The following is a 12,500-nucleotide window of genomic DNA, read 5'->3' as shown; positions in this document are numbered from 1 at the left end:
ACCACTTTACTTCCCTTTCAAGATTTCTTTTGTAACTTAGGCTTATGCATCTTGAATCTTGAATAAACTATGTATGTAATATGAATATCAATCAAACTTCCGACGCCAACCACAGATGACGAAATCAATTGATGCGTGACTAACCCACCAATCAGCATCTTTGGTTCCCATGGCTCATTCGTATATTCAAACTCGACGCCGACGAAAAGCGATGGAATCTGCAAGAATCTTTTTACTGAAGAATATCTAAAAACATACCATAACGGTGTTCGAGCTGTGAACTGAACAAAAACTCCAATTCACTTTCCGGAGGCGGAGTCGATTTTCCGTGGCATGCTCGGAAATTTGATTGATGGAAGCCAAATCGCAGTTTAGCGCTCAACGCTTGAAGGTAGACTCCGCAGAATTATGAAAATCGCAGTACGAGCTCTGTTAACTGGTTAAAACCATCGGTCCTTCATTGTTTCTAAAATATTGAAATGCATCACCTCAAACCGTGACAAGTTTCCAAAATGACAGCCGACTCTGTCTCCTGACCTCTGACGTAACCTTGATACTGACACTTTGGTGTAGCCTCCTGATATCATTTAAAATTACCTCTGAGTAAATTACGGTAGAGTGGCGTACTAGCTGTGGCAACTATGAACTTAAGAGGATAAGCTTAGCGGTTCCCCATCGTCGTTAACAATATAATTGATAGAAAACCTTGCAAGATGACCAGGAACGACCCACACTGAAAAAACGCAGACACATGGGTGGAGGGATATATTTATACAGCTGTGCATGTACCGGGATTCACACAAAGCGCATATAACGGCTACCACTTGTTTGCATGGCTCAAAATGATCTTTCAATACCTCCTGTAGACAATAATCAGTTCAGATTTGTACCCATCAGTCACTCATTGAATTAGTAAAAACTGGAAGAACGCCGCAAGGACGAGAATTGTTTCCAAGCAGAGCTGAGCGCTGTTCGCCAGCGTTTAGCTCTGAGTACAAATTTGAAAATGGTTAGCTTTCAGTTATTATGATGAATACCGTCATCAAACTTAAAAATTTCTCGTTGGCTTCGTTAGTCTTGCCAATGGAAATTTCGTATAGATGGCTTTCCGGGACCGCCAAACATTTATCAAGGTGCTGAGAAATTTGAGTTATGGAAACAAGTGCTTACCCGCCGACATTAAAGAACCGACACAAGCCATGAAGGTGTTCCTCCGAAATAACGCTCCGTCGCTATTTCAGTCACCAGTTCAAAAAAGAAAATTCTCCAAGTAAAGGAGGAGACATCTGGTCCCAGTTGCTCAAAGGGTAGATAGCGCTATCCACTGGATAACTCAATTGGTTTTGCTAGTGTTTATCCGCTGGATAACGATTTATCCGCTGGATAGCGTTATCCGCCTTTTGAACAACCAAGGCCAGACGAAGAGTCTACAGCAGATAAACATGAGTACTCACGCATTTCTTTTTGTTTTGTTTTTGTTTGTTTGTTGTTTGTTTGTTTTTTTCCTTTAATTTGGCGTCAGTCTGCATTTCCTCGACGTCCTCCTTAAGGTATCCTTATAGCCACTCACAGTTTGAGGTTCTGTGCATGTTTAACTGCTGCGCAGACGATTATTTTTGAACTAACAATTTTCAGTCGCAAAAATTATACTGCAAAATGTCATCAACGACTACAGAGATATGCGCCCCTGGACGGGCCTCCATTTACTGTTATTTTCATTTGTTTTTAACCTACAGTCCTTCAAATTACCTCTCGTTGAACTAACTCCCCATTGCTCTTAAAGTAACGAAGAGTAAATTGTGGTGTCGCCAACATCCTAAAAACACAAACAGTGGCGGTTAACTTTTAGTGGAACGTAGTTACTTTACAGAACGCGCTAAATCAAATCTAATCGCGCCTCTTCAGGGACAAAGCCTTTTTGGAGTTTTCTGCTAAATCCTCTAACGTTCTAAGAAAAAGAGAAGGGTGGAATAAGTTCTCTCTAAAAGGACGTATACGGAGTAAGACTGTAAGATATAAAATAGTTTGCAGCTTACGTAATCGCAGCCATGTTGAATGACAAAATAGTAGATCACCGAACCGTTTATGACGTCACAAGCTGACAATTCCCAACCCTTCCCCTCCCTAATTGTATACTATTTTATGCAAATAGTTATTGTTTTGAAAAACATGGCCCTAGTCACCTGCGTAAGTGAAAACTAAGAATAGCCCCTTGTGATCTGTGCCTCTAGATGGTGGTAGAAAAACAGCCGTGTAATGGTATCCTTTTAGAAAAATGCGTGTGGTAGGGCAAACAATTATTTTTGAGGGGTGGAACAATTACCCGGAAAACGTTTTCGCAAGGGGGTAAAAATGAAGTCTGTTAATGAAATTAGCCCATTTCCGAGTTGCTGTTTGCCTCGGTCTCAAAGCAAGTCAAATGGCAATGAGTGGAGGGTGTATTTTCATGTCAATCAAGCTCATTGTCATTTGAATTTGGCAAAGGGGTTAATTCTCGATTTTACGTCACAACCTGCTTTGCATTCCTATTTTCCAAGAAATTTTGCATTGCAAAGCAGGTCGTGACGGAAAATCGAGAATAGACCCATGCCTCTCATCTCACGGTCGTGGGTCCAAATTACTGCTAGTTTTGATAACTTTGCGCGTGATGCCAGGCAGATGAAAAGCGAAATTTTGAGGTAAGAATGGTAAGGATCTTTTAGAAAAAGGAAAAAATGGCCGCAATGCGTTTCAAACAGATGCAAAGATTCATTTTAGCGAAAAAAATATTTTGGGGTTATGGGAATTTTAAGTTTAGGTGGAATTTAAGGAACTTACTTGTTAAGATGAATATCAACCACCATGTCTTTACCAAAAGCTTTCAGTTTGAAAGAGACGTACTCGTCGCTTGAATTCTTTGGAACAAAAATGAGTCAGAGTAACTTCAATCTGATTATATCTCGGCAATCACTACATAGTAGGGAGTTTATGCAACGAGAAAACGAGAATGGTTGGAAGAACAATACTGATGTTTCAAACCAAGAATGTTTGTTATTGGTTTAACGAGGAAAATTTATAATAGTGCTGCACCTGTGGCACGCATTTTACCACAGTTCAGGCGGGTACTCTGCAAAATAACAAAGTGATATTAGGAAGTTTAAAAAACGACAACAGCTACGCCACAAAGAAAGATTATTAGTTGAAAAAGGAAAACTACTCCTTCTGCACATCTGTGGCACGCAGTTAAGTACATTCCTCTGCCCTATACTTTGTCAAACAACAACGTGAAATCACAAAGTTTTAAGTTTTGACGGCGACGTGGCCATTCAACAATGAACGCTTCATTTCCTTTTTTATTTTATTTTATCATTTTTTTTGAAGCCGTTCGTGTGGTGATGCTTTCGTCTTCGTTGATATTGTCGTTGCTAAAACTGCGTAATAATTGTTAGCCTACAGAGAGGTAATATTGATCAGCCTATCGCTGCTTCGGTTTCAATACCCTATCAAGAAAAATAAGTGGATTAATTCCTTCCTAAAGAATATCACTTTGAATGGGTGGCACACCAACACGGTTATCAGACATTCGGAAGACTGAAGGGGGATTACGAACTCAGACAAGTGCGAATTGAATCGTGATGGTTTAATAACATTACTAGAGACTGGTTTGAGAGGCTTTTAAGTATCATTCTCTTCAGCACAGAACGTGATTCTTTTAGTCAGTACTGAAAAACCCTCGGAAACAACCTCAGTTCTGCTCCGAACCAAGAATTCGGAGAATTACCGAATGCTACTCTGCGTAGTCTCGAAGATTTGAAGCAGAAGTGGTTGGCAATAGTTACTGATATGGTTTGCAAAAGACCATATTTCTCAGTATTGGACTGGGACTGTAGCTTGCATTGGAGGCTAAGCGGGGAAATCTTTTCAAACGCAAATACTTTTTAATGTATTCCCCCGCATTAGCCTCCATTGTAAGCTACTTAAAAAATATCGTACTCTTTGATTGCCCTTGATTATTATAGTATTTTTGATAGCGGCTTATACGACTGCGCGCATCTTCAATTAAATTGTCTATCATCTCAAATCACATTTCCACTTTATTTATTCTCCAAATTGACCCCAAGATCATAGAGTTGTTTTAAGAAAGTTTGGACTGAAATTTCACGTTTTTATTGGCTTTGAAATACGGGAAAAGTGGTCATACTTTGATCCATGACCGAACAATGAAGGGAAATGGCCTCCATACCGGGTTGACGTCACAAGTTAATTTGCATTGCTGTTTTTAAAGAACTTTCTCAATACCAAACAGTTTGTGACATTTCATTCAAAAGGTTCTAAAAACTACACGATGTGTTTGGGATGATTTCGGAGAATAACTAAAGTGGAAAAATGTGTTAAGGTGATATCCACTTTAAGCCGGTTAGAGCTTGTCCTTCTTCTGAGAGAGAAAATGCCTTGGAAAAGGATACTCTCCACACTTGTGCACTCCACTGGTTCAGATTAATATTTCAGACCAATCAGAATTGATGAAAAATTTCTCGTAACTCTAAATTTATTCCACTCGTGGTTTTAATGCTCTGATCAACTCGAAACTTCAACATCTCCACCACCCCCCTCCCTCGGGGCGAAACCCGGACATTTGAACTTTTGGAGATTGGATCGTTGAAATTCCTGCCCCCTCTGGCCAAAATGGCGTTCAAGTGCCTTAACCTATCGTCGGATTTGTCTGTCAAACCCTACCAAAGAACAAGCGCGATAGGCTCCTGAGGTCTTTAAAACGCTTTTGTATAAAGATGCCAAGACATGTTCCGTGACCCTTTATATAATGATGCCTTAAGTTTTTTTTACCAGAATTGAGCTACTACAAAAACACAACTTTAATATTGAAAGTACTACAAGTGAATTAAAAATTGAATTAATTAAGTCGGACAATGTCAATAAGCAAGTATATTAAGCTACTCCAACTCCGAAACACGGCAAAGGTTGTTTAACGACGTATTGTATATTTATCAACAACAGAGCCTAGAGCGTTTACGACTGCATATATTTTAAATTGTCCAGTGTCAGTTGATTAACAGAAACGCACAGCTTTCAGAACTTTGACCATGAAATGGGACTGTGAAAACGTACCATATTGTGTTCACTCTATGCTATGACAAAGACGAATTACGCAGCCAAAATTCCTTTGAAGATAACTTTTGAAGACCTTAGTCTTTTTGTTAGCCAATCGCACATCGCAAATGCTGCTCTTCCTTTAAACTCTCCCATCTCGTCTATACGTGTTTATAGTTGTTAGCGACTTCAGAGCCCCAAAGTAAAAATCATTTGAAACCCAGCACTTCCGGTTCAATCTTCCCCACCCCACCCAGACAAAGGTCAAATTCCCCACTACCCGGGCACAGAAAATAATCAAAATGCCCGGGATTTACCCGGGAAAGGGAAGGGGGGATATGTTGAAGTTTTCATTTGATCGGCGCATAATATCCGTGTCAAGCTCAGCACACTTCTTCTATTAACGATTACGCGTAACAGAAAAAAAAAAAAGCTGAAATGAATATCGAGACCAATATGAGTTAATTCAAGTTTAAATTCGAGAGATTTTTATGGAATCACCACCTGGGATTCTTACATTTGCTTCGGCTTGGACGCGAAAAAAGTAGGTTTTTGTCAAATACAAGAAGCCTGGTGTGATCAACAATCGCGTCCTCAGTAATCAGCAATAGTTTATTTCGGAACCAACGTTGCATATGATTTCTGCCGACTCGGCCAACATTGCATTTTTTTTTTACAAACCCACGTCGCTCATTTGACCAACAGGTGCCTTGCTTTCTTAGTATGGATGGTAAACAGCTTGATCAAACGAATATCCACTCACAGCCCTATTGGTGTCTTCTTATTCATATAGGCGAGAGTGAGATCATTTTCAAGTTTGAAAAAATAAATAAATAAACTTTGCCTATAAGAAGTAAAATCACACGTGAGAATATTAAAAGCGATAAAAAATGTGGAAACATGTACTAAGCGTTACAAAAGGTAAGTGATAAAAACTAAAAAAGGCTAGATAACAACAGGACAAAAAGCTTTACAAAGGAATACATGAAATACTCCGAGCTATAAACATAACTTTGCACGGATGGAGTCAGACTGCGTGTTCAAAGTTGGCTTTAGTTCTTTTATAAAAAGCATCTCATAAATTAAGCAATCAAATGTTCTCTGGCACTTCCGTAAGATCTTGAAACTACGAGATATGTCCCTTGGGTCCCTCCCATGTTGATCTGACGTGTTTCCCGATGGCAGATCCCTTATGTTCTTCAATGCGTTGATACAGGTGTCGGCATGTGTAGCCGACATAATCCGCATCGCACAGATCACACTTGAAATGGTGAACAACGCATTGTTGGTTAACAATAGGGGATTTGCTTTCTTTTGGCTTGATGTTAGATCCGATCTTTATAGATGGGGGTATTTCACTTACCTTTTGTAACGCTTAGTACATGTTTCCACATTTTTTATCGCTTTTAATATTCTCACGTATGATTTTACTTCTTATAGGCAAAGTTTATTCTTTTTTTTTTTTTAAACTTGATGATGAATGAAAATTTTATCGCTAGTTTTTATCTTGAAATGTATTTCGAAGAAACGACTTATTAGGCGAGTGTGATTTAGGTTAAATGATAGAGTTAAAACTGGAAATCGTGTCATTTATCTCGTAGAATACGAAAACTGAAAGTGAAAAAAATATATTCTGGATTTAGTTTTGAGTGACCTTCACGAGAGTTCTTTTCTAATATTCTTCAATACTGAAAAAAAACAACGCGTAGAAATAGAATTTCACTATTTTCCTGAGTCTTGTCCAAATTTGAAGAACTCAAGTGAGACTTCTTCTTTTGCCGATATTGCATGGCAGCAGGAGTCCATGACTACTCATGGGCTCCTTCTGATGGCAGCGATTCAAACACTCTCACTAGAGTTCGAAAGCTGGAAATTGCGATACCAACATTGAGCTTTTTAATAAATCTAACAGAGGTATCACCTTTGATTTTGTGGATAAGTCCCTCCTCAGGCGCCCCTTATTAAGTCTCTCCGGAAACACAATGTGCACGGAATCATCGATATCTTCAAACCATGCTGAAAGTAATTAAATAATCTTGTCATTTTAACACTTTAGAATCTAACCTGCGTTGAAAGCTAACAGCAAGCGGTGTCATTCTTTGTTTATGCTATCGATAACAGAGGCTATGCATTAAAGTGACGAAAACTTCTGTATTTTTTTTATACGATTGATCAAAAAAATCTTTGGAATAAATAAGGAAATGCCTTGCTTCCTAGCCAGTTGCGATAAAATGAGTTAACTTTTTGCAACGTTCCAGGTAAGTGTTGTTCTGCTACTAATCATGTGATCACCCCGATTCATTTACATCGCTTGTGAGGCAGGAACGTGGTAAATACTGCGTTGGACAATTTTGGATCGACAATGAATGCTAACGATTCAGTTTTTTGTTAATTTTTTTTTTGTTTGTTTTGTTTTGTTTTGTTTTTTTTTTTTGTTGTTGTTGTTTCCCGTAACTCTTAAGTTAGCAATGTGAATCGCGTATTGCCCTGAATTCATAATGATGAGATTTGAGATATGCTATACCTCCCGGTGCTGGATGTGATCCAATTCCAATCAATAGCATTGTACAAACAAGGCACAGCAAAGACACACCTTGAAAAAAAAACACACGTAAAAGAGCAAAATAAGAGGGGTGGTAACAGATTATCATTGATGCAACTGCATTCGCGTTATGCCAATGTGAGATCAGATGAGCCCATCAAACTTGAAGAGTCTCTTAACCACTTGTACCGCTACGCAATAAGTGATCGAAATCGTAAGACAGACAATTATAGTAAAACAGATACACTTTTACATAACATAAATAAGGTAATGACGTAACAATGAAGACAACTCGATAATGACGAACAGACAAGGATATCAAATACACTTTTTCCGGCCTTTCCTTCGTTTCAGTCTTTAATCATGATTTCCTTAAAAATGTTTAGTACCTCTATGCACCTTAAATTCAATATACTGTGGTTAGCTTATTACAAACGTTCCGACAGCTGTTGCATGTGTCTCAAGGACGGAGCTAGACAACGGTCATGGGAATTCTGCCAAACGGAAGCTCAGCAATCGAATGAGGTACACTAAATAACAAGCACTTAGAACAACAAACCTCGAAACAGCATTTTTACCAGTGACTCTCAATAATCCCTCGAACTCCTCTTCTGAGAGCGGAGTCGATTGCGGTCGCCCAACTTTTAAGCAGCTAAGGTATGTGCCAAATGGCTTGACGCTATTTATTTACACAGCGGGAGCCGGTTCACACTTTGCTTATGTTAAGTGACTCAAATGACAAATACTGGCCACTCGGGGGAAGAAGAATAGAGAGGAGGAAGCAATGAGCTATGGGCCAACTCTTACAGGTCACCCCACTCATAAAAATTATGTTTACATTTTCTCCAGTTCATCACGGTCTGGAAACGGGGTGATCCGGATTGAATTTCGGCGCATTGACGACACTTCATTCCTTTAAGAAACTAAAATAAGTCCCGCGGACTTCAATTTATCGTTGCTGTGGTTATCAGTGATAAATGTTGTCACTTCAAAGAAATGTACCACAGCATAACTATCTATAAGATACGCTAGTTGTTTACGTACGAGCAAGGACAAAAGTGAGCCAGCTTTGAAAGAGAATTGCCGCTAAAATTTAGCCAAGTCAGCATGGAAGCAACAAATGACGTCCAAAACAATGAAATGGTTTAATCCAATAATCACAAGAGTTCACTGAAGCTTCGTTTTGTTGAAACCTCGAAAAGAAACGAAAAGGATTGGAATTTTAAAAAGCTTTCTTTTAATATTTGACTTTCAAGTTTGGGTACGATGATGGAAAGGTGTCATGCGCATGCAAGAAGAATAAGAATACAGGTTGCTTGGCAACGGGCGAAAGGACAACTGAAAAATCAGAGACCTCGGCAGGAATCGCAGCAAGTCAAGTCAATTTTTATTTCACTCACTCAGAATATTATATACATAAAGCTAGGATAATTTTACAATTTTACAATATTGTTTGAATAAAATAATGAATACAATACATATTATAGAATAGAAAAGAACCAGAATAATTTGTATTCCATACATGAAAAATAAAAGAGAAAAAAGACATAGGAGAAGAAAGAACAATAAGCTTCCGATACTTTATTACGGTGTAGGGTTTTGGGACACTTAAATAGTTAGTAAACTAATCGAGTCGAGTAGGTGCCCCAAATTAACTATCATCAAACTTGTTGACCATATTAACATAAATTACTTAAGAATCAAATCTACGAAAATCCGAATCTACATAAATATCCTGTCACTTTGGAACCAATCAAAAACAGATAGTCACAGCCAACTTCCAGCACTTAGAGCTGACTACATTACTTGATTAACTTATTGTGATTATACCATGCTTACCACTATACTTATGTATAAAATTAAGCTAGCTAATTATCAATATCAATGTCATAACTGTCAATCATAGAGTTCTTAATCTAGAGAAAGGAAAAATCTGCTTTACGTCATGATCAAGAGGTAATGAATTCAAAACAGTAACACCAGAAAAACAAAGAGAATAAATATCCATACCATACTGAGTGGTCTGAACTTGGTTTACAAACTGCATCATCATTATTTGGTTGACGTGTATAAATATGAATAGCAGAAGATATTCGCCTAAACTAATCAGCATTATATAATAACCCAAGTTATTCACGGATTTTGATTGGTTCTTGCCTATGATTTGTTAGAGGACAGACGCACGATTGACGTCACCATCAGCGTTTATGCGAATAAAGTTTAATTGTTTATTATATAAAACAAATAGATTCCATGTTGCCGTGGGTCTGTTCAGTAATAGATCACAGATGACGCCAAAATGTGGTAAGAACATCAGTGACACACTCGGCTATCACCTCGTGTGCCACTTTTTTGTTCTTACCACATTTTGGCGTCATCTGTGATCTATTACTGAACAGACGCACGGCAACATGGAATCTATTTGTTAAAAACAAGATCAAGTTAATTTATGAAACCATTGATAACCATTAAAAAAAATTCCAATATGGATTATATCACAACTGAATTTTTAAAAGATACAGGGATTTGAGCAAGGGCTCTCAGTGCGATGCGGGTTCAGAAAATGCCATAATCCTGACTAAACGCTTTTGCAAAGGGGTCAAAAGTTTTAGGTAAATTGGTTAGGTTAGACCCCAAACATGGACATCGTAAGTTAAAAAAAAAGGATATATCAGAGAATTTTAAAGCATTTTAATATATCAATGTTAAAACAGTACTTCAATTTTGAAAAGATTCCTACAGTTTTCGACAGTTTCAGACAAAGCTTATCAATGTGACTTTTCCAAGTTAGATTACCATCAAAGGTAATACCATGATATTTAACTGTAGAAACTTGCTGAATATTTACACCATTACTCTTTAGATTAAAAGTCTTCTAAGTTTTATTATTATTATTATTATTATTATTATTATTATTATTATTATTATTATTATTATTATTATTATTGTCCATAATGTTCACTTAGTAAAATATATTCTATATACAAGGCTAAAAGTTAAAAAAAAAAAAAATTAAATATTCAAACCAAACGTTTTCGGCTGTTTGCCATCATCACCCTGATGATGGCAAACAGCCGAAAACGTTTGGTTTGAATATTTTAATTTTTTTTAACTTTTAGCCTTGTATATAGAATATATTATTATTATTATTATTATTATTATTATTATTATTATTATTATTATTATTATTATTATTATTTTAATGAAAGAGAATGAAATTAATTTTTACGATACTAAGTGCCATTCGGTTGGATTTCATCCACTCGGCAACTGAAATGAGATCGTGATTTAGCTTAAACTCAAGATAAATTAGGGCAGATGCTCTACCAATTGAGCTACTAGATATCACTAGAAAGTCAGGTCGTTTGTCTAGGTCCTTAATGGCCCGGACAATGTGTCCCACTGGTCTGCAGCTGGGCTCTACAAAGTCATGCGCCTCAGTTTATACAAATACATAATATGATGGGAAGGAAAAATGCGCCGGTGTTACGGAGGTCGTAGGTTCGATTCCTGCTTTTGGGTACAGTGTTTTATAAAATTTGCTAGTGAAATTTTGATGCCTTTTCTTTAGTTTTTAAGATTGTTGTGCATGTGAGTTACAGTTTCAACATGAGTTGAACAAAATTTCCACGGAAACTCAAATTAAAATTACCTTGGTAGTACGAAGTCTGAACCAAAACAAAAAATAATGTGGTATAATATTTTGTATGACTCCACAATAGTTAAATAGATTCCCAAGGTAATTGCAAGCAACATAGACTTTCATGGCTGGTTTTGTTCAGAAAGATAGCGTTTGTTTATAATGTCCACTGATTTATTTCCAGTGGGGTCAACTAGCTTGGCAGCCACTTCTAAAGATCCAAATTTCTCGTTTGTTTGGTACCGTAGGTCACATCTTTCCCCAAGAATGATTTCCTTTACGTACTGAGCGACCTCCTCGCAATCTTGCATGCATCTTTCAAACTCCTTTTTCACATTCGTTGTAAGAAGCTCTATCATGGTTCTTGTCTTCGGGTCAGCGGGCGATGCCTCCACGCTTTTCTGGCACCAGTCCTCTGCCTTCGGTAATATCGTAGTCCGCACTGGGCCTGGTTCCAACAAACAGCACCTACCAATAAGAAAGTCATATGCGCACATAAAATAACTTAAGAACGTTTATGTTGAATGTTTTTTTTTTTTTTTTCTTAACCGAATTAGTCTTTTAAAATTAATATCTTTCGATCCAAACTTAACACAGTGATTGCAAGTCAGACCATATCGCAAACGTTGTACGTGTCAGGCCTAAGACCACACAGGTATCTACGGAATCTCGATTCCAGAGCTCTTATCTTTTGCGTGCAGACATGAATTTAGAGACTTAACTGATTAGAGTGTAATGTGAAGTGCCACATATGAACCATGTGAGCGTTAGCCCTACTGATGGAAATGGGTCCACACAAGGACAGAGAAAAACTCTGGCCAGGGTGGGAATAGCCCTTATTCACAATAGCCGCCATGTTGGTTTTCAAATTGTCATGCAAATTAGCCATGTGTTATGCTGGGGGGCAAACATTGGAATAAAGGCAAATTGCGGAAAATCGGCTCGTCGTTGAATTAAAATTGCTAAATGTACATTTTAGAATTCAGAATTAAGTACCTTTTATAATAATTTTATATATTTTGATTGCCTCCGACATGTTGACTTTCTACTTCGTTATCTGCTAATTTTTCACTAGAAAAACATCGAAGTAACTTGTGTAATCATTCTATTTTACTACTTAGGTGATAAACATTCAACGAACGCGAAACAAATCATCTGTGTGGCTAAGATGTTCGTTATAACCTCTCGAACTTTTGTTGTTTGCCCCCTCAGAAGTGTGTAGCTAATTTG

At 37.6% G+C, this 12,500-nt stretch overlaps 2 protein-coding genes across 2 annotated transcripts in view; both read right to left on the bottom strand.

Moving 5' to 3' along the window:
* The window catches only part of LOC138024652 (disintegrin and metalloproteinase domain-containing protein 28-like), a 12,166-nt gene extending 3,964 nt beyond the window's left edge, over positions 1-8,202 (bottom strand). The window contains exons 1-6 of the mRNA XM_068871869.1: positions 8,190-8,202; positions 7,613-7,681; positions 7,010-7,104; positions 2,818-2,894; positions 1,750-1,816; positions 489-577 (exon numbers count right to left, since the gene is read on the bottom strand). Of these exons, the coding sequence (XP_068727970.1) occupies positions 489-577; positions 1,750-1,816; positions 2,818-2,894; positions 7,010-7,104; positions 7,613-7,681; positions 8,190-8,202 (410 nt within the window). The remainder of the gene's footprint in view (positions 1-488; positions 578-1,749; positions 1,817-2,817; positions 2,895-7,009; positions 7,105-7,612; positions 7,682-8,189) is intronic.
* Positions 8,203-10,730: 2,528 nt separating this feature from the next.
* LOC138024045 (retinol dehydrogenase 8-like) overlaps positions 10,731-12,500 on the bottom strand; it is a 19,721-nt gene continuing 17,951 nt past the window's right edge. The window contains exon 3 of the mRNA XM_068871136.1: positions 10,731-11,738. Coding sequence (XP_068727237.1) covers positions 11,393-11,738 — 346 coding nt within the window. The 3' untranslated portion in view covers positions 10,731-11,392. The remainder of the gene's footprint in view (positions 11,739-12,500) is intronic.

This window comes from Montipora capricornis, chromosome 11 (assembly GCF_036669925.1).
Source record: "Montipora capricornis isolate CH-2021 chromosome 11, ASM3666992v2, whole genome shotgun sequence".
Taxonomy (NCBI): Eukaryota; Metazoa; Cnidaria; class Anthozoa; order Scleractinia; family Acroporidae; genus Montipora; species Montipora capricornis.
The sequence above is the reverse complement of the archived record's forward strand: the minus strand, read 5'-3'. Positions and strand labels throughout refer to the sequence as shown.